Genomic DNA, 22,560 nt, shown 5'->3' with positions numbered 1-22,560 from the left:
CGCGCTGCTCTCCGTTGGATCTTCTCTATCTCTTCTATCAACCCTGTCTGGTACGGGTCCCACACTGCTGAGCAATATTCAAGCAGTGGGCGAACAAGTGTTCTGTAACCTACTTTCTTTGTTTTCGGATTGTATTTCTTTAGGATTCTTCCAATGAATCTCAGTCTGGCATCTGCTTAACCGACGATCAACTTTATATGATCATTCCATTTTAAATCACTCCTAATGCGTACTCCCAGATAATTTATGGAATTAACTGCTTCCAGTTGCTGACCAGCTATATTGTAGCAAAATGATAAGGGATTTTTCTTTCTGTGTATTCGCAGCACATTACAATTGTCTACATTGAGATTCATTGCCATTCCCTGCACCATGCGTCAATCCGTTGCAGATCCTCCTGCATTTCAGTATAATTTTCCACTGTTACAACCTCTCGATATACTACAGCATCATCCGCCAAAAGCCCCAGTGAACTTCCGATGTTATCCACAAGGTCATTTACGTATATTGTGAATAGCAACGGCCCTACGACGCTCCCCTGCGGCACACCTGAAATCACTCTTACTTCGGAAGACTTCTCTCTATTGAGAATGACATGCTGCCTTCTGTTATCTAGGAACTCTTCAATCCAATCACACAGTTGGTGTGATAGTCCATATGCTCTTACTTTATTCATTAAACGACTGTGGCGAACTGTATCGATCGCTTTGCGGAAGTCAAGAAACACGGCATATACCTGGGAACCCGTGTGTATGGCCCTCTGAGTCTCGTGGACGAATAGTGCGAGCTGGGTTTCACACGATCGTCTTTTTCGAAACCCATGCTGATTCCTACAGAGTAGATTTCTAGTCTCCAGAAAAGTCATTATACTCGAACAAAATACGTGGTCCAAAATTCTACAACTGATCGACGTTAGAGAATAGGTCTATAGTTCTGCACATCTGTTCGGCGTCCCTTCTTGAAAACGGGGATGACCTGTGCCCTTTTCCAATCCTTTGGAACGCTACGCTCTTCTAGAGACCTACGGTACGCATGAAGTTCTGATACACATTGAAGTTTCCAGACCACAGTACCGTGGCAGACGCCATCGAGAAGCCATAAAAATGTGGAACAGCCCAGTGATAAATTGGATATGAATCACACCTTTTCTTGTGGCTCCTCCAGCTGCGTGCCTGGGCGTTGTGAAGCGGGGATTTCAGTGTGTACCACGATTGCGGTCACTAAAAAAAAACACGTAACTTACTTTTTTCGAGGTTATAATTAAAACTTCATTACTACTTCTCGTATTTTTAGTCGCAGTGTTGGACCAAGTACCAAGAAATCAGAAATAATCGTGTTAGTGACTGAGAAAAACTGAGGCTGTATAAATTGATGATAAGATCGCCATTGAGGAGCATGAGAATTTTCACGGTATTAATAGCAGGAGCGTGGTAGCTATACAGACAGAAGAAAACATTTGGGGGTGGGGGGGGGGGAGGAGAGATTAGGAGCCGCTGTCGTGGGGATCCTGGTGCTGGCCCAGGCAGTCGTGCCTCTTGACATTGTGGCGGTGCTGCCCCGAAGGTACCAGGGCCGAGGCCGGAGGCGTGGGCGGCGCCGGTGTGGACGTGGACGCCGGAGTGGGCGAGGGCGAGCGAACGGCGCTGGAGCGGCGGCGCTGGACGCGCGAGCCCCGCCTGGCGACGGGGCTGGCGGCTCCCGCCGGCACAGCTTCCGCCGCCGCCACCGCCTCGCGGTTCGCGGCGGAAATGGCAGGCAGCTCCCTCAGTGCCAGGCTCTCCGTGCTGCCCGGTTGCGAGGGGTACTGCCTCTCCTCCTGCAACGAAAGCGCCACTCGTGCTGCTTCCCAGGAACTCTGTCACAAAGACGCACACTTTGTTTGGTTCAGCCGGGAGCTGATGGGTTGACCTTTCCCCAAACCACCTGTCGTTGGAACCTACCAGGCTGACCTAAGGGCAAGTTATTTTGTCACAGCGGCAAGTTTCTTCCACCACCTGTTAGAAACTTAAAACGTCAGGAAGAAGCACTTTGCAAAAGTGTTCTGCCAATGAAAATTCCTGCCTTTATGTTCCTAGGTATAGAATGCAAGTTGTGGGACCTGTTGCGTGGGGGTGATGTTTTAAGATTGTTACGTAGGTGTCGCCCGTTTCGGCCATACACACGCCATCTTCAGATATGTTTTCTGAATATGGTTCAAAAATGGTTCAAATGGCTCTAAGCACTATGGGACTTAACTGCTGAGGTCATCAGTCCCCTAGAACTTAGAACTACTTAAACCTAACTAACCTAAGGACATCACACACATTCATGCCCGAGGCAGGATTCGAACCCGCGACCGTAGCGGTCGCGCGGTTCCAGACTGTAGCGCCTTTAACCGCTTGGCCACCACGGCCGGCTCTGAATATGGTTGCGACAGCTGTAGCTGATGGGGGTAACTGCTTTTTAGCGTGATTTTACCGAAAAGAAATACGAGGAGCGTTCGATAAGTAATGCAGTACTTTTTTCCTCGATCAATAGCGTCTGTAACGGAGATGTGTTCCAAGCAGCCTTGGGCGAAGACCAGAGCATCGCAGATACTCATAAGCTCTTGCAGCATGTCTACAGAGACCTTAAATGAACATAAGCATGGTGAGTCGTTGGCGAGTTTTTTGTCATCAATGGCCGGCCGGGGTGGCCGAGCGGTTCTAGGCGCTACGATCTGGAACCGCGTGACCGCTACGGTCGCACGTTCGAATCCTGCCTCGGGCATGGATGTGTGTGATGTACTTACGTTAGTTAGGTTTAAGTAGTTGTAAGTTCTAAGGGACTGATGACCTCAGAAGTTAAGTCCCATAGTGCTCAGAGCCATTTTTTTGTCATCAGCGCAACAAGATTGCTCAAACCTGTCTGACTTCTCACCTGCCGGCTGGCCGCACACAGTTGTGACTCTTGCAAAGTTGGGACGTGCGGACATTCTCATTCGAGGTGATCGACGGATCACAATGAAACACCTCGCTGCACAACTGGGTATCTCTGTTAGTAGTGCCGACAGACTCGTCCACCACTTGTGGTACTCTTAAGGTGTGTCCCCGCTGGCTTCCTCGCCTCGTAACAGAAGGCCATAAAAACCATCTGTTGACCCAAAGAATGATGCAATCCGCGGGAAACAGTACGTGATTGATGGGAAGGTTACTGAAGCAGAAGATGTTGACTCCGGCGTCGACCAGTAGAGTGGTACCATGCGGTCTTACAGGCTCTTCTAGTGAGGTGGCGTAAGATCGTAGCATTGAACGCAGATTATGTTGTAGACAAAAGTGTGGGGAATAATATGGTGTTTTGGAATCCTGAATAAAACTAAACAAAAAGTGTTGCATTACTTACTGAAGGCCCCCCGTAAAATAACTTTTCACGTGCAGAATATCATTCTTCCAACAACGCTTGTCAAGAGTTTTGATCCCATGAACCACGGACCTTGTCGACACGGATAGCAGTACCGTAGGGTACCCACAACGTAAGGATGTCTTTTGGGAGGCCAGACACAAGTGTGCCTCCTGAAGAGCGACAGCAGCCTTTTCAGTAGTTCCTGGGGCAACACTCTAGATGACTGATCTGGCCTTGTAACATCAGCCAACGTGGCCTTGCTGTGTTGGTGTTGTGAACGGCAGAAAAGATGGGAAACTACGGCCGTTATTTATCTTTAGGACATACAGCTCTGCTGTATGATTAAATGATGACGGCACCCTGTTCAGTAAAATATTCCAGAAGTAAAATAGTCACACATTCAGACGTCCCGCCAGGGACTGTTCAGGAAGATGTCGTCATCAAAACCAAACATGCATTCTATGGGTAAGAGCATGCATTGTTCGACCTCTTAGCTCAGTAAGTAGATTAGAAAATTTAAAAAGGGAACTGGATAGATTGAAGTTAGACACATTGGAAATTACTGAAGTCGATGGCTGGGGGAACAAGACTTCTGGTCACGTAAGTGCAAGGTTATACACTGGTGGAAAAAAAACGCCAACAGCAAGAAGTAATTAATGTAGAGCAATGAAATTTCGGGAATATATTTGTCCAGGAAACGTATTTAATGATTAACGTTGGAAGATCACAGGTTAACGTAGGCACGAGAAAATTCACTGCAAATTTGAAATGCTGGTACGTCAGTAGTAAGTCTTGTAACAGCCAGAATGTTGAATGCAAGCATTAAGATGTGTATGCATTTTGTTGTGCAGGTGCTGGATTTCAGTTTTTGGGATGAAGTTCAATGCCTGTTGGACTTGATCCGTCAGTACGGGGACTGTTAATGCTGTTTGTGTATGACGCTAGAGTCGCCGCCTGATGGCGTCACATTCGTGCTCGAATGGTGACAGATATTGTGATCGGTCAGAGCAAGGCAACCTGTCGACCCTCAACAATATGGGAATTGTGAGTCCGCCTCGATGCAAAACACTTTGTTATCTGTTTACTTATTTATTCCCCAAACTAGTTTCAGCAACAAATATCGCCATCATGAGCTGGTTCTTTAAATCTTATTTATTGCACGTTACGGCATGTTTCTAAGAATTGTTGTCGCTGTTAGCGGCATATTCTCTGTGCTTTTTCTGTTGCCGTTTTTCTCAGCGTACGTCATGTCATCTGGAAGTTCGTTGGACGGCATGCGGCTAATTCTAGACACAGAGAAAGCACAGAAAATATGCCGCAAACAGAGACAATAATTTTAAAGAAACATGCCGTAACGTACAATAAATAAGATTTAAGGAACCCCACTGATAATGGCGATACTTGTCGCTGAAACTAGTTTGGGGAGTAAATAAGTAGTATTGTTGTTTTTCTATGCAAACACGGATCAAATGGAAGAGTTCCAAGATAAAATTACTGTCGACCCCTCTGTACAGCATGAAGGATTAAACCTGTCGACACAGTAGAGCATAATGGGCTACAACAGTGGTATGCGTGCGAGCGATATCTTGTTGGAAAATACTCTTTGGAATGCTGTTCATGAACGGCAGTACAACTGGTCGTATCACCAGACTGACGCACAAATTTGCAGCCAGCGTACTTGGAATAATCACGGCAGTCCTTCTCCTGTCATACGAAACCTCTCCCTAGATCATAACTCCAGTTGTGAGTCCAGTGTGTCTAGGCCGCAGACATGTTGGTTGCAGGTGCTCACTTGGCCTCCTCTTAACCAACACAGAGCCATCACTGGCACCGAGGCGGAACCGACTTTTACCAAAAAACACAATAGATCTCCCTTCCACTCTCCATTCGGCTCTCGCTTGACACCAGTGAAGTTGCAAACGACGGTGGTTTGGAGTCAATGGAACACACGCTACGGGGCATACGCTGGGAGCTGTCCTTGAGCTAACCGATTTGTAACACTTTGCTGATAAGTATGATGCCAACTGTTGTAGACGCAGTTCGATGTGCCACAGCTATATGCCGAACACGACGGACTTGGTAGTGTCACCTGTCCATCCGGAGCCCTGTCTACTTGCGACCGCACCTTCCCGTAATCATCGATGCCAGCTGCTGTAGAGTGGCTACATTCTTGCCAAGTCTTTCTGCGGAAGGAAGATCTAGCTTCTAACAGCTCTGTTACACGATCTTGTTCAAACTCAGTGATATGCTGACAACGGCGTCTTTGTCGCATTCTTGACTGACATCCACTCACTACGTCCAATCTCAAATATAAATGACGCTCACGACAGTTACAGCGCGTATTTAAAGCAAACATGATTTAAATCCTCATACTGGCATTACTAGCACCACTCTTACACAACTGGCGCGAAATTTAAGCAGACTTCACCATTCAAATGTAGAAACACACCTACCAACTTTCGTTTATCTCAAACAACTGCTTCTCAGTGGATTTCTTTCCGTCAGTATAAATAAAAAAAATCAAATAGGGGTAACGAAGGACTAATAATAATCATTCTGATAATGAATAAGAAAGTAGAAATGCGTTACTGCGAACAGCATAGTGAATGCACCATTGTAGCCAAGATAAGCATGCAGCCAACACCAAAGCCAGTAGTACTAGTTTTTATTGCCATCTAGCACTGCAGATAATGAAGAGACACAGACAATGTATGATGAGATAATATAAATTATTCTGTTAGTTAAGGGAGAAGAAAATGTAATTGTAATTGGGAATGGAATACGATAGTAGGAAAAGGAGCTGTAGGAAAAATAGTGAGAAGATATGGGCGGGAGAAAGGAATGAAAGAGAAAGCCGCCTAGTAGAATTTTTTGTAGAGCATAATTTAATCATCACTAACATTTGGTTTAAGAATCAGAAGGCTGTACACTTGGAAGGGACATAGAGACACTCAGAGGTGTTAAACTGGTTGTATTACGGCAAGACAAATACTTCGGAAGCAGATTTTAAACTATAAGACATTTTCAGGGGCAAATATGGACTCTGACCATAATTTTGATCGTGAGAAGTAAATTAAATCTAGAGAAATTGAAAAAAAAGTAGGGAATTAAGGATATGGGATCTGGATCATTTGAAAGAACGAAAAGTTGTTGAGAGTTTCAGATGGAGCATTAGTCAATGTTTGATTGAAACAGGAAAAGAAATAGAGTAGAAGTTGAGTGGGTAGCTTTGAGAGATGAATTAGTTAAGGCAGCAGAGGATCAAATAGGTAAAAAAACAAGACCTAAAAGAAATTCTTGCATACTACAGGAGATACTGAATTTAATGGACGAAAGGAGCAAATATAAAAATGTAGCGAATTAAGCAGGCAAAAGGGAACACAGATGCACATCCGATCATGGGAACACACTGGTGAATTCTTGAAGGTATACCGTGTGTTGTTGTGGTCTCCAGTGCGAAGACTGGTTTGATGTAATTTCCATCCCACATCCTGTGCAAGCCTCATCTCCGAAAAGAAATGCAACGTGCATCCATTTGAATCTGCTTTATTTATTCATCTCTTTGGCTTCCTCTAGAGCTTTCCCCTCCCCCCTCCCTCCGCCCCCCCCCCCCACCCCGCTCCACACAGATACTTCCCACCAACACAAGTAGTAGTAATACTACGTGCCACTTAAATTACTACTACTGGTACTACCACATATATTCATATCGTCACCATCACAGCAACTACCTGCAAAGCTATTATTACTGCAGTATCTGTTGCTACAACTGTACCATAACAACAAAATAGTATTTTAAAGTACTGAAAGCGACTATTTGGAAATTATTTGTAGCAGAAACTGACGTTTTACTCACTGCTATTCTCCTGTCGAAGAACGGCGGAGAAGCGGACGCCATCGGGCCACTGGAAACATATATTACTTTCGTTAGACGAAGGAAGAAATGACAATTGGGATAGCAAGAGTAAGCCATTACAGTCTCAGTTTCACCGATTTATTTACACTATGTCGAAAGAATGGCCGTGTTCTTCGAATGGACAGTAGCTATGGCAAAGAACATCAGTGGATTAAACAAGAAGAGGAAGAATGTGGTTGAAAAGGTGTAGTGCCTCGAGAATTCCGGAGAAAATTCTAGAGACACTCGTATTTTCACCGTCTCGAGCACACGTTATCTTAGAGATAAAGGTGGTAAAGTAGAAGTATGTCTACTGCCCCACAATTATGTGTGTGCCGGACGGACGTGTATCCGACGGGCGATAGATGCGAGCAGTTAGTCGACGAGCCCGTCCCAGAAGTTTTTACGTACCGCGCATGGAGTAAACGCATCGTACTCTGTGAAATTAAAAAACACTGTTGGTACAAACATTTGAAGGTTGTTGAAAGAAGAGACTTTTATTCATTCTCGCACTTAACTGCCGTAAAGTCGGGACTGTTATCTTGTTAAGCTTGGAGAGATTTATAAATTGTATGTATGGAAAGGTAATTGTAATTGTCGGTCCGGAAGGTGTCCATCTTGCGAGAAATGTTTAGTGTATGAAAACTGCTACGTGTTATGAAAATACAGTGTTCAAAGCAGACTCGAGTGTATCGAGTTATTTTAAAGTATAGAAAATTCCTCCAGAGTAGCATCTATTCTTCGGAGAAGAAGATGAGCTGAATATCACCACCTGTTATCTTGAGAGAAGATCGGCTTTCAGCGATACAGCTGTATCAGACACTGTACGTGCCGTTTGACGCAAATATGAGTGCTGTTGGTTCACTCGCATTAATTTAAGCTGCGGTATTGGGTTCCTGCCTAATCACAAACTCTAAAATCGTCATATATTCTTGGAAAACAGTGAAGAATGAAGTATTTTTGACAAACATGATTGCTGCTCGTTTCACACGCAGTAATTTAAGTTGTGCTGTTAGGTTCCTACACATCCGCATCTTTGAATATCGCCACATGTTCTTAAAAACCTGTAAGGCATTTTTGACAACCGAGCTGTGCTATGAAGTCCCAGCCTAACCTCATACTCTCATATTGTAACATAATCATAATAAATTGCAAAGTATTTATACCTGTACTATTAGGTTTCAAGTTGATGATATACACGATAGCACATTATTTTTCTCGCGTAGTAGTGTAAATTGACGCTGTGGCATTACATTCGTGCATAACGACATTCTGCAAACTATAAAAAAGACTTGATCCACATCAGATAACAAGTGAGTGAAAAGACTAATGGAATGAAGAACGCAAACTTATTACATATCGATAAACGTTTGTTACTGTTCGAAATGAACAACATACTGGGTGATCATAATTAAAGTGCAGCTACTCACAAAGGTCCAGTGAGTGCTGTGCTTATTGTATGACAGCGAAACATGGTTGATATTTTCGTGCCTTAAAGCGGAACCGATTTACGCCAGAAAAGCAAATACAGTGGCGGTCAAAATAATAGAGCCACCTGGCAAAGGTTTGGAATAAAGTGCACATTTATTACTTGACATGTTTGAACTATGATGGAAACCATTACAACCGAGTCACATTGTACTATAGTCAGTTATATCGATAACACAACACAAAATAATCAGTAATAATCGATAATATTCAAAAGAATACCAGACCACAGGGTCAAAAAAATAGAGCCAATTGAAACAAATATATTGTACTTGATCTCAGTCTTATGAAACGTACAGGAACAGTCTTTTTTGCATAGGACTGCATTAGTACTTCGTGGGGTAACCCTTATTTTTGAGGATTGCCCTGCACCTCTTACCCATAGAGTCTACTAAACGCCTGCATTCGTCACTACTGATCGCATACCAGGCTCTCTGGATTTCTTCCCACAGTTTTTCTGACGATGTAGCTTTTGAGCGGTCAGTTCTCTTGTCTAAGATCTCCCATAAGTTCTCAATGGGTGATGCGTCAGGGGACTGAGGTGGCCACTCTAATACTTCGATATTGTGCTCTTGAACAAACTGCCTTATGATCCTTGCAGTATGCTTTGGATCGTTATCGTGCTGAAATTTCCATTTCAGCGGCATTTCCTCTTCAGCATAAGGCAGCATCACATTTGCCAAGATGTCTTTGTACATTTCTGCGTTCATTATGCCGTTGATACGGTGTATTGGACCAATGCCGTACCACGAAAAACATCCCCATACCATAACACTTCCGCCACCGTATTTCACAGTTTTTAAAGTGTACTTGGGATTAAATTCCTGGTTTGGTGGGCGGCGCACATAGACTTTTCCGTCTGAGGCAAACCTATTAAACTTGGATTCATCGGACCAAAGGATGTTCCTCCACCAAGTATTAGGTTTTTGTTCATTTCTCCGGGCAAAGGCTAACCTTTTCCGAACATTAGCTTGTGAAACATGTGGCTTCTTTCTTGCAATGCGCCCATTCAATTTTGCAGATCTCAGTCGTCTTTGAATCGTTGAGGTTGATGGTTGAACATCATGTTCGTCGCTAAACAAAATGGCTTTCAGTCGTGGTGTTGACAAAAATGGGTCTTTCTTCACTTCCCTAGTGATGAGTCTGTCTACGCGAGGAGTAGTTACACGAGGTCGCCCCCTGTTCTCCACCTGCGGCTTTGTTTGTTTTGACCGTCTCATGGCGTTCTGGACTCGTTTTCGCGAAACGTGCAAGACATTGGCTATTTTATTCATGGACATCCCACTTTTGAACATCCGGAACATTACTATACGCTCATCTTCACTGGTATGCTTTGCTCTGCCCATCTAGACGAATGTAAACAAAACCACACGTCAATTTACATACAAAACAACTGCATAAAAATCAATTTAAAGGCACATGTGTAAAGCGGCTCTATTATTTTGACCCATAAGATTCTTACCTTTATGCCTCTTTTCACACGTCTAGCTCAAACGCTTCCTTTCGGACGACTAAAGATAGCAGCAACGTCTTCCCTGATGTTGTCTACAAGGGACTGACAACACGGCACTCGTGGCGATTTCGCGAACTAATAGATATCCTAGTTCTTAATCTCGTCAATAGAGGTGGCTCTATTATTTCGACCGCCACTGTAGTTCCAATTCGGGCCACCAGATGAATGCAAGCAAGACGTATAGAAATGTTCACATGTGTAATGGATTAGGAAGGGGTGTAGGCGGAAAAGGTCAAACAAACGTGAAAGACGTAATGCTGATTTTATTATAAAGCGCCGCTTTGTTCAGTATGAGTCCCAGAGACGACGGCTAGATGCTGCAGCCGTAAAACGACGTCATCAGCAGTTTGCCCGCAGTGTAATCGGAGCAACTTGTTCTTGCATACGTGTCGCTGGTAAATGCTTTCTTCTAGATATGCCTTGAGCCAAAAGTCACATGGTTTCAGATCAGTTGATGATGCAGGCCATGCTTCTGAAAAACCTCTGGAGATAAAGCATTCGTGGAAGGTTGCATAGATTTTCTATTGAGCGAGCGACATGAGGTGTTTCCCCCTCATGTGTGAAAACAGTGATTTTCACACACCAGTGCTCTTCCAAAGCAGAGATCACATGCTGTACAAAGATGTCTCAATAAAGTGCAGACGTCACAATACAGGCGACAGGCCCTCTGGATGTATTGCCTGGACACGTGTCATCAACTGCTTTTCGTGCCAAAAACCAAAGAGCGAATTGAGAACGTCGCTGCGACTCATCAGGTTTACTTGCAGCACAGTCTAGATCTTTTACGGGTACCAGCGTTAAACAAGACCACAGAACTTACGCTACTGTTGACCTTGGGATGGACAGTTCTAGCGGCACTGCGCGTGCACTAGCTCTACCCGGCGCACGTGCAGCACGGTCGATTACAGCAACAGCAACGTCGTCAGTAATTTCCACCGGGAAAGGACTCTTCCTCTTCCAGGTTCCACATGAGGCTCACCCTTGTTTTCGAATTTCATTATCACCTTTTTTAAGCCATTTCATGACACTGAGCCTTCTCAAACCTTTGAGTCGGCAGTACTCTCTCAATGCAGCACTGCAGTTGTTGCCTTTTGCGGAAAAGAATTTCACTAACAGCGCACGGTCTCTCTTCTTGGTTGTTAGCCCGTTCACTGGCGTTATGGCTTGCCGAATGAGAGCTTGGATGCCATACCGGCATACAAACTGCATAAACGCGAAAATTAGAAGTAATTTTTCCCCAGCGTAAATCGGCTCCCCGGTAACGCATTAGCATTTCTTCCTGGTTTCGCTGCCGTTCAAAAAACGTTCAAACGTATGTGAAATCTTATGGGACTTAAGTGCTAAGGTCATCAGTCCCTAAGCTTACACAGTACTTAACCAAAATTATCCTAAGGACAAACACACACACCCATGCCCGAGGGAGGACTCGAACCTCCGCTGGGACCAGCCGCACAGTCCATAACTGCAGCGCCTGAGACCGCTCGGCTAATCCCGCGCGGCTTTCGCTGCCGTACGATTGTTTTTGTTTTGTTTTGTTTTAGGGCGCAAAAACTAGGGTCATACGCGCTCATGTCAGAACTGTAGAACACAAAAAGGAAGAGGAGTTAAAAACGACCACACGTTAGTCCCAATCGATGGAAGAGAAGAGAGCTAAAAAAAGGGTGTTGAGAAAGGTCTATAAAATACGCCGTAGAGAAACGGAGGTGATGAACTGAAAATTAAATGGCCTTCGCCATATTGCTACGACAGATAAGAAGTAAATCGCAGTCGACAGCCCACGCGTCGTTCTCTAAAACGGCGGGTAACTCAGATAATTGCAACCCACACTGAACCTCCGTGATGTGATGCACTTTAATTATAACCACCCAGTATGTAGCTCGCAAGAAAAATACAAGTAGCAAACGCAGTAAATAAGAAAACACATTTACATAAGATAATGTTGTCCATTGGCCGTAAACACTGGTGGCTCACACAGAAAGAGAGCGTATCGAATATTTTTTTTTTTTTTTTTTTTTTTTTTTTTTTTTTTTTTTTGTCGTGTGACTATGGCCTTTCGTAGGGTAGACCGTTCACCTGGTGCAAGTCCTTCGATTTGGCGCCACTTCGGCGACTTGCGCGTCGATGGGGATGAAATGATGATGATTGGGACAACACAACACCCAGTCGCTGAGCGGAGAAAATCTCCGACCCAGCCGGGAATCGAACCCGGGCCCTTAGGATTGACATTCTGTCACGCTCTCCACTCAGCTACCGGGGGCGGACAGCGTATCGATTGTACGGCAAAACAAAACGTGTACCTTTACTAATCGTAAGTAGGTGAAAATTAGTCTGACCTGCCGTTGGTGACGGGGGACTCTTCGTTGGTGTCGCGTATGGTGTACTTCTCGGCCGCCGCCCACGGGGACTGCTTGTCGTCCCACTCGGACCAGCGCATGGAGCCGGGGTTGCGGCTGCCGTCGTGGCGCGCCTCCTCCACCTGCCGCCGCTGGGAGGCGGCGCCCCTGGTGGCCGCGGCGATGTCCAGCCTGGGCCGCGGCGCCTTGGCCGGCCTGCCCGCCTGCCGGTCCACGGCCAGCCTGCTCTTCCTCTCCGCGGGCCGGCCCAACCTCGCGGCCTCGCCCGCCGCCGCAACCAGCTGCTCGGCGCGTACCTGCACCGCGACGTCGCTCGTCTGCGAGCTGCTCTGTAAGGCGTCCCAGTTCCCCGTGCTCTCTATGACGATGGTCGGCAGCCCGGAGGGGCCGGGCAGCACCCTCACCACCGTCTGCTGAGCGGGCTGCTCGTCTGTTTGCGTATCCGCCTCCACTTGTGAGCTCTCGGAGGGATCCGCCACTTCTGCGGCTGTACCGGCAATCGGTTCTTCGGTGGGTTCGTCTATTACGACGTGCGGCCTCGGAGTGCTGGTCTGTGAGCTTTTGGAAATGAGAAACGCCGACCTGTCCACTTGGATTGCCGCCTCCTTGGTGTCAATCCTCTTGGCGCGACGGGATTCCTCCTCGGAGCTGGACCTCTGTTTGTGAAATCGCCTCCAAGGAGACATGCGTTTTCGCGGCGGCGGCCCTGGGGTTGCCTCTTCGTCCTTCTGCTCTTCTGCCGTCACCTGCTCGTCGGCGACGCGGGACTCGTCAGTCCTCTCTTTGCGTTTCCGCCAGCAGGGAGAGAAACGTTTCCGCGGCGGCGGCGGCGTTTGGCTCGCCGCATCGACCTTCCGCTTTCGACTGTTCGCCTGCTCTCCACTCGTCCCCGGCTCTCCAGTCGTCACCTGCTCGGTGCCAATCCATCTGCTAGAGGACGCGTGGGGACAACTGGAGTAGTCGGTGCAGTCGCAGATAACGGCCGCGGCAGGCTCTTGCTGACTGGGCTCACCGCTTTCGGGGTCCGGTTGGGCAGCCTTCGATTTGAGGTCGGTGGGCGACTTCCTGAGGTAGAGCACGGTGTAGGAGCGCCGCCGGGCGGAGTAGAGCAGCTCTTCGTCCAGGTGCCAGCGGGCGACCCCCTTGGGCGCCGCCTCCAGCGGCAGGCGCCGCACCGAGCAGCGCGTCCTCGACGCCAACCCCGACGCCGACGCCGGCGAGAAGGCGTCGCGCACGTAGTCGTCGAGCGCCTCGCGGACGATGCGGTCGTCCCGCAGCGCCGAGACGGCGGTGCGCTGCGCGGACGCGGACCTCCGGCGCCGCCGGAACCACTTCCAGCGCCGGAACATGGCGAGCGCGCTCTGTCATCGCAGGCTCGCACTCTTTCTTTTTCCTTTTCACCACAACCTAATTTACATTCTTCAACGGAAAAAATTTTGCCCCACGCTTGCTTTCCGCCGGAGACGTCGTCGCGTAGCAACGGACTAACACGTCCTTGGGCCGACTCCCATTATAGCCTGGGCGCAACGTAGAACACTGCAAGTTAGCTGAAACCTTTGTATAAACCAGGGGTCTCTAATCTTTTTAGTCCGCGGCCCACATTAACTCCTCCACGAAGTCATGAGGGCCAAGATCTACCTAGTGGGATTAAAGCACCCTAGCACACCATGATCACCGTAATGTAAGGCTAAAGGAAAGATGAAATCGCAAAAATCTAAGGTTGTGGGAATAGCTAGCACTGAAACGAACTACGATTTTTATTTAATTACACAATTTTGATTGGTGGACGTACCTGAACGAAATTCTGGCGTATTTTATTCTGGCGAATTTCACCGGCAAAAAAGTATGTCACTACACATCCTGTATGTATTTTACAACGTAATCAAAAGAAAGTGAAACCTTGCTTAAGAAGCATCTTCCATAATGATTGATTACTAAGGCTAGTCGCCGAAGTGGCGTCCATTTGAAAGACTTGCACCAGACTCGTGAGTGGAATAAAATGCAAAGAATTTTTTTACTTAAAATGTTTTCGCCAAACTAGTCTGTTAACTGTTCCTTTTTTTTTCGCTATCGCACGGAGAATGGTCTGTCTGTTTATTGTGGATAGCCACAAGTTTAACCATGACCTTCCGCTTTGTAAACATGGAGCTCCGACAATGTCGCGCTGTATTGGTCGCGATAGGCCTCGAAACTCAATTGTTGCCAGTATAGGTAGCACCTCAAATATTTGGCGGGCCGGATACCGGGGGTGTCCGACCAGCTAACGCGGGCCGGTTTGCCGGATCTCGCGGGCCGGTTTCGCCCGCAGGCCGTAGTTTGGAGACCCCTGGTATAAACCATTGAGCGCCTCTAGCCAAGACTGTCATACGGGTCTCCGTACATAACAAAAACACGTGAAACCCCACGTATTATAAAAATGAATGCGCGCCAGACATAAATGTTAAGAAATAAATTCGATACGTTGCGCCGTTTCCGAGTTATTTAGCATTGAAGTTAGCCAATCAGATCGTCGCGCGCGTAAATTCAACATTTCAGCTAACGAGTCAAAGCACTCGTTGGGCAACACCGCCCCTGGCAGGCCGCTTGAATGTGAGCGCGCGACGCCCCGATTGGCTAAATTCTACGCTAAATAACTCGGAAACGGAGCATCGTATCGAATTTCTTTCTTAACATTTATGTCTCAGTACAACCTGCCCTGTAACATCCCTACAAGCATTTCACACATTTTCTGACCACCATATATATATATATATATATATATATATATATATATATATATATATATATATATATATACATATATATTTGAAAACTGAATAAATCACGGAATAATGTAGATAGAGAGGTACAAATTGACACACATGCTTGGAATGACATGGCGTTTCATTAGAACCAAAAAAATACAAAAGTTCAAAAAATGTCCAACAGATGGCGCTTCATCTGATCAGAATAGCAATAATTAGCATAACAAAGTAAGACAAAGCAAAGATGATGTTCTTTACAGGAAATGCTCAATATGTCCACAATCATGCCTCAACAATAGCTGTAGTCGAGGAATAATGTTGTGAATAGCACTGTAAAGCATGCTCGGAGTTACGGGGAGACATTGGCGTCGGATGTTGTCTTTCAGCATCCCTAGAGATGTCAGTCGATCACGATACACTTGCGACTTCAGGTAACCCCAAAGCCAATAATCGCACGGACTGAGGTCTGGGGACCTGGAAGGCCAAGCATGACGAAAGTGGCGGCTGAGCACACGATCATCACTAAACGATGCGCGCAAGAGGTCTTTCACGCGTCTAGCAATAAGGGGTGGAGCGCCATCATAATAAAAATCCATGTCATTCCAAACATGTGTGTCAATTTTTACCTCTCTATCTACATTATTCCGTGGTTTATTAAGTCTTCAAATTTATACTGACTTTTTGATCACATATATACTCGAAAGTATACCTGTACGTGTATGTTCCACATTTCCTCCTAAGCCAGTGGACTGATTCCACTTAGACATGGTGCCCCAATCACTTACGGTCCGAAAAGAGTCACTGTAGGGGTAATAACCACATTCCTGTCAAAGGGGTCGTGATTGGAGGGGGGAAGTGCAGCTCGCGAAGCGCCAGACTATATTCATCCAATATCTGAGAATGAGTGCGCTTAGTGAGTTAAACAAATTTTACACGTAATTTCAAAACTTTACCAAAATTATGAAAGGAAAAACGTTTCTCGCTTACTACATTTTCGCTATTTATGCAGTAAAATTGCCATATCAGGCATTAAGTTTAAAGTTATCGAGGATTTATATATTAAGATAACAAAGACAAATACCAAAGAGAATCGGTACTAGTACCATGTTAAATACTGAAATTTCCGACCGCAAGGCCCCATTAAAGAAATTAAATGAAATAACAGTTACAGAAATACAAAATCTATGACCAACGCCAGCTATAGTTTTAAGTAATAATACTTGGAAAAGTGCCCCAATAAATTACAGCCAAGTGATACTTTTAGATTTGAGGTTAAATTCGATTCGGTGGCCGATTGATTATAAAAAAGCAAAAATCGTTTGAAGTGTAACTGCAATGTACAAATTTTTAACAAAGCTACGGCACCATGGGCCGCTAAGCATTTACCGAAAAGAAACCAGATTTAGATTTAAAAGTAAACTCGCCTTAACAGCGGATTCAATGTAATTTCAATTTTTGGAAATTTGTGGTAAGATCTTATGGGACCAAACTGCTGAGGTCATCGGTCCCTAAGCTTACACACTACTTAATCTAACTCAAACGAACTTACGCTAAGGACAACACACACATCCATGCCCGAGGGAGGACTCGAACCTCCAACGGGGGGAACCGCGCGAACCGTGACAGGATGCCCTGACCGCGCGCCTATAATTTCAAGGTCATAAAATTTTTAACTACTTTTTGCTTTGTTTTCTTTCTTTGTTTCTTGTTTTATATACAGAGCAACAGTTAGAGAACTGCCAAACTCCTGACCAAAGATGGGCTGTAGAATGTAAGAGGCAATAATTCAAATGCTACGGCATAGTGGCCAATTAACTTTCAAAGCGGAGGCTAAGCTTTCAAGTTGCGCCCGGCTCGGAGGCCGATCGGTTGAATGGCAAATTAAGGTAAGATCAAATTGAAACAAGCAATTCTTTTAGACACTAAGGTAATTAAGGTATTTGTATTTTAAACAGCATGGTAGCACGAGTTTCAAAGTAAATTCGACCCAGGGTCGACAAACTGAATGAAGCCAAATCAGAAACAAGTAAAACCTGCTAAAGGCTCGGAGCATGCCACACGTAATTTACAATTACAGCAACAGTTCTAATCTTTAGATTAGGTCGGTGTAGTGGCCGGTCAGTTCGGAAGCCACGTTCTGCTAATAGCCGTTTAAGAAAACAAGTGAATACTTCTAAAGTCTCAGTACAGGCCACACCTATATTGTAAATAGAGAAACAGTTCTAATTTTTAGATTAAATCGGCGCGTTGGCCGTTTAGTGGTGGATTCTAACGCCAACAACCGAAGATGTTATTCCATACACTTGTTTTATAAAGCAATTTAAAGCAATATCTCCTGTTTTACGAGAAATTGTATGCTTAACATTTGCAGCCAGTAAAGAGTTTGTCTACTCGTTAAAATTGAACAATGCCCCCGAGTCCGATGGAATCCCTGTAAAATATTATATTGCGGCTGAGTTAGTGCCTCTGTTGCCTACAATCTGTCGTAGCTCTCTCGAACAATAAACTGTGCCTAGTAATTGGAAGAGAGTATAGGTCACATCCATCTACAAGAAGGGCAGCAGAAGTGATCCACAAAACTACCATCCAGTATCCTTCACGTAAATATGTTGTATCTTAGAACACATTCTGAGCTCAAACATAATGAGGTCTCTCGAACAGAATTACCCCCTCCATGCCAACCAGCAAGGATTTTGAAACTTCGACTATGTGAAACCTAACTTGCACTTTTCTCACATGATATAATGAAAGCCATAAATAATGGCAGTCATGTAGATGCACTATTACTAGATTCCCGAAAAGCATTTGACTCAATACCATACCTATGCATATTATCAGAAGTTCGGTCGTATGGGGTATCAAATGAAATTTGTGACTGATTTGAGGAGTTTTTGCTAGCGAGGATACAGCAAACTATCTTGGATGGAGAGTCGTGAACAGATGTTGACGTAACTTTGGGTGTACCCCAGGAAGTATTTTGAGACCCTTCATGTTATTGTTGGGTATTTATAACTTTGAGGACAGTATTAATAGTAATCTCAAATTTTTGCAGATCAAGCAGTTATTTATTGTGAAGTACTGTCTGAAAGAAGCTGCCTAAATATTCATTCAGGTATTGCCAAAATTTCAGTGTGGTGCGCACATTGGTAACTTACCTTAAACGTTCAGAAATGTAAAATTGTGCTCTCCACGAAACGAAAAAACGTAGTACCCTACGAGTGCAGTATTAACGAGTCAATTCCCAACTCGTACAAATACCTTGTTGTAGCATTTTGAAGGGATATGAAATGGAACGATGCCCCAGTCATGGGCAGGGCAGGGCAGGGCAGTTAACAGACTTTGGTTTATTGGTAGAATACTGGGGAAATGGAGTCAGTTCACGAAGGCGATTGCTCAAAAATCACTCATCTAACCCATCTTAGAATATTACTCAAGTCTGTGGGACTCACACCAACAGGATTAACCGGTGATATTGAACGAATACGGAGAAGGGCAGCATGAATGATGACATGTTTGTTTGACCTGCGTGTCAGTGCGATGTTGAAATAACTGAATTGGCAGATACAAAAGGCGTTCAAAAAGTCTTGCACAATCGTCTCTAATTTTTTTATTTTTTGAAGGAGGAGGATGAAATTGTTTGTGAACATACTTGGAACATTTAGCTATACATTGAGCGTACTCAATGTAGCCTCCATCAGCTGTGACGCATCTGGTCCAACGTTTTTCCATGATGCAAATGCACATTGGACAAATTCTGGGGATTGACTTTTACACCATTGTTGACACAGAAAATAAGGTCTTCCTCACTATCAAATGTTTTACTTGCGCAGGTGGGCCTTCAGACGACCAGAGAAGAAAAGATCAGACGGAGCCAAGTGCAGACTGTAGGGAGGATGAGGAACAATTTTTCAACCCATTTTCCTGATTTTCTCCTGCGTCATAAGGGCTGTATGGGGTTTGGCATTGTCATGGTGTAGTCTGATGAGCTGTCCCTGAAGCTGTGGTCTGTGGGTCTGGATGGCACTTCGCAGCTTGTCCAATGACAAACAGTGACGGTCCCGGTTAATTGTGGAGCCAGGTTCCAAAAAGTCAATGAAAATTACACCACACTGTTCCCAGAGGAAGGAGGCCATCACCTTTCGGCCTGCTGTTCGTGAAAGTCTTGGTTTCTTCTTCCGAGGGGAACCTGGATGACGCCACTCCATGGACTGAGTTTTGCTCTCAGGATCGGACAAAAACAACCATGTTTCATCTTGGGTGATGACGCCGTCAAAACACTGTTTCCACTCTTCAGTAAAGGTCTTCATGAGACCCTCGCACACATTCTTCCTCATCGTTTTAATTTCTCTAGGCACCCACGTGCCCAGATTTTTCTGTACCCTAGTGACTGTACCAGTGATACCACACTACCCAATGACAAACGAGCATTTCAGCAAGCTGTCGTGTCGTCACACATCTGTCATTTTGGACAATTTGATCAATGGTCTCCTTTTTCACATCACTCACTGACATCGATGGTCTATCGCATCGTGGATTGTCCAGCAGAGATAAATCAACTTCTTTAAACTTTTGCAACTACCGCTGGATAGTGCTGCAATCCACTGTTTCCTCCTCATAAACAAGGAGCAACTTCCTGTTAATCGATGTGGCAGAGTCATCGCCGGTCTTGAAGAGGAACTCCATCACCGACCGTTGTCGCAACCTGACATCTACTTCATGGTCCATTATGGCTCACCTGCAAATAAAAGAAAATACTTTTGTACACCAACTTATAGCTAAATGTTCCAAGTATGTTCACAAAAAAATTTCATTCACCTCGTGCAAAAAATAAAAAAAATTAGACGACTGTGCAAAACTTTTTGAACGCCCTTTGTACTTGAAGATACACCTAGAGAAAAGCTACTTACGAAGTTTCAAGAATCGGCTTTAAATGATGGCTCTAAGAACACACAAAAACCCCCTATTTATGGCTCCCATGTGGATTGTGTGGACAACGTTAGACTAATTACAAAACGCACGGAGGCGTATGAACAGCCGTTTCTCCCGCTCTCCTTACGTGAAATGAACGGGAAAAAGCCGTTACAACTGGTAGAGTAGGACGTGCTCACTGCCACGCACTTGACCTCGGTTTGCAGAGTATAGATATAGATGTATAATTATGTGTACACAAAAAAAGAAATTAGACGTTGGATACAGTTTCGCACAGGAGTCTTTTGGTTGTCTTTCCTTGAAAGGTATTTCTTTATTTAAATGTAATACTGTAATTGTCTACAAAATTGCCCTTCAATGCAAGTGCAACATAGCTAGCTCTGCAGTTAACTATGTTACGAGATACTAAAGAGAATGTCTCTGTGGCTACGACAGGCTCGCTTGATAGATGTTGACGCAGTTTAGATAATTTGTTGTGTAGCTGTGCGAAATGTACCAAATTTTAATGCAAAGTTGCTTTACAGTCGTGAAAACGATAGAAAGTTCTACTGAAGTGAAAATGCGACTGTTCTGCTTTTGTTCGTATTTGCTAAGTATATGGAAAACTATCATTTACAGTAGACTAAATGATGAATAAATTACTGTAGTCTTCAAAGTTTTATGACTTTTCTTGCTTTAGTGTTACGGCTAATTTCGCGTCAGGTGTTATTGGATAAAAATACGTATTTGATGAAGCCTTCCCGGTAGCTTCTTTGATCAGATCTAGGAAATAGATAAACTGGAAAATATTTAACCGGAAAAAATCACAGGATTTTGCCTTCGTTTGATAAATGACAATTAAAAAGTGTCGTAAACGAAATTTTTGTCAAGCCTTGTCTTAAAGATAGGATATATTTCAACTTTTCCGTTATAAAAGTGTTGGATTAGAATGTCTCTTCTTCATCATTTTCTTCCAACAGTAAGTCAACAACAATTCGCTATCACTCATTTGAAAAAGGCACGTGTATTTCCACGAAACGGTCACGACTGAGCTGCAGGCTACAGTACTTGCGGTGACGCGTTCGGCGCCTACGCGCACAAACAAAGTACTTTGACTTCTATTTCCTTCGTACAGTAGTGAGATACGGCTTTCGCTCCAACCATTAAAAATAATTTCCATGTACTAGCTACATTTAGTTCGCACCAGCGTATCACCTGAAACGAATAAAACGTAAAGATGCCAGCGACAATATTTTTTACTGTAAACCCTTCAAAATTTATGCTACATAGCACTTGCAAAATATCGCGATAACTAATCGACAAAATAGACACTTTATCATCAAGCTATAATGTGAAATTACAAGCTATGCAAAAATCAACTTTTTTTGCCAATTAGTTTCCTCAGAATCGAATGAGAAGTTTTTATAGCGAAAAAAATGAAAACACACACACAAAACCGAAAGAAGTGATTTTTATTTATTTAAACGCCGCCAAAGTGCCAACAGTCGTGGCGTGAAGCGCGCCGCGTGGCAGCTTTCTGTCTGGCTGAGGCGTAGCGGCGTATAACGATCCTGCCTTGGAGGTGGTTAAGTGGGAGATGTGTCTCAGAGCTGGATTATGACAGATGGTGACGCAAGACTGGATGCGCACGTAGTTTATGTATCAGCCGATAGAGGACAGCATTGGATAGGGGACTGATTTAGTTTCGATTGTGCCCACTAGAGTGCACTAAAATAATAGAATGTTTTTCATAAACTGTTCTGGTATTTTCATAAAGTGTTATTATGTCTTTTTGTGTATGTAAAATGGTATAAATGTGTTTTAGCAGTATGAATGATGCGTGAGTGAGTATTAATGTTAGTACGAAGATAATTGTTTAACGAGTTATGTAGTATGATTTCGTGTGGGAACATTTCGAAGAAGTATGGATATGAACAAAGGGGATTTTTGTAGTATAGATTTGTAAAGTAAGTTTATGGTAAAGGGAAAGTTAATTCAGGTATAAATAACAATAGCAAATAACTTTATGCAAAACTAAACTTCAGAATATTAGGTAATTACGTCGGTAAAAAGTGCAGTCGTTAGGTTTACTATTTTGCGATTGGTTATTGATGAAAAGCGCGGACTGACGCGGGAGAAGGTTGTTTTGCTATTGGCTGTTGAGTAAACTGACCAATGGTAAAGCAATATTCTTCGCGCGCCTTTTCTCTGCTGGTAGAGAAGACTTTGAGTATTCTAGAGAGGAGTCGAAGCCTAGCCATGAAACAGATCGGACGTGTGTAGTAGTAGTTCCGATGG

The 22,560-nt window shown here is 44.5% G+C and overlaps 1 protein-coding gene across 1 annotated transcript; it reads right to left on the bottom strand.

Annotated features, from left to right (window-relative positions):
- Window positions 1-1,483: 1,483 nt before the first annotated feature.
- LOC126481845 (serine/arginine repetitive matrix protein 1-like) lies at window positions 1,484-13,959 on the bottom strand. Its single transcript, XM_050105804.1, has 3 exons — window positions 12,907-13,959; window positions 12,590-12,813; window positions 1,484-1,853 (listed from the first exon to the last, which is right to left on the bottom strand). Exons 1-3 carry the CDS (start codon window positions 13,957-13,959, stop codon window positions 1,484-1,486), a joined length of 1,647 nt encoding a protein of 548 aa, XP_049961761.1.
- Window positions 13,960-22,560: the final 8,601 nt, after the last annotated feature.

This window comes from Schistocerca serialis, chromosome 5, assembly GCF_023864345.2.
Source record: "Schistocerca serialis cubense isolate TAMUIC-IGC-003099 chromosome 5, iqSchSeri2.2, whole genome shotgun sequence".
Classification (NCBI taxonomy): Eukaryota; Metazoa; Arthropoda; class Insecta; order Orthoptera; family Acrididae; genus Schistocerca; species Schistocerca serialis.
Note: the sequence above shows the minus strand (reverse complement) of the source record. Positions and strands in the feature narration are given on the sequence as shown.

Coding starts and splice junctions, on each gene's coding strand:
- LOC126481845 (XM_050105804.1), bottom strand. CDS start 13,959: ATGTTCCGGCGCTGGAAGTGGTTCCGGCGGCGCCGGAGGTCCGCGTCC. Junction 12,814..12,906: donor CGAGCGACGTCGCGGTGCAG/GTACGCGCCGAG, acceptor GTGGACCGGCAG/GCGGGCAGGCCGGCCAAGGC. Junction 1,854..12,589: donor TCCCCCGTCACCAACGGCAG/GTCAGACTAATT, acceptor TTTGTGACAGAG/TTCCTGGGAAGCAGCACGAG.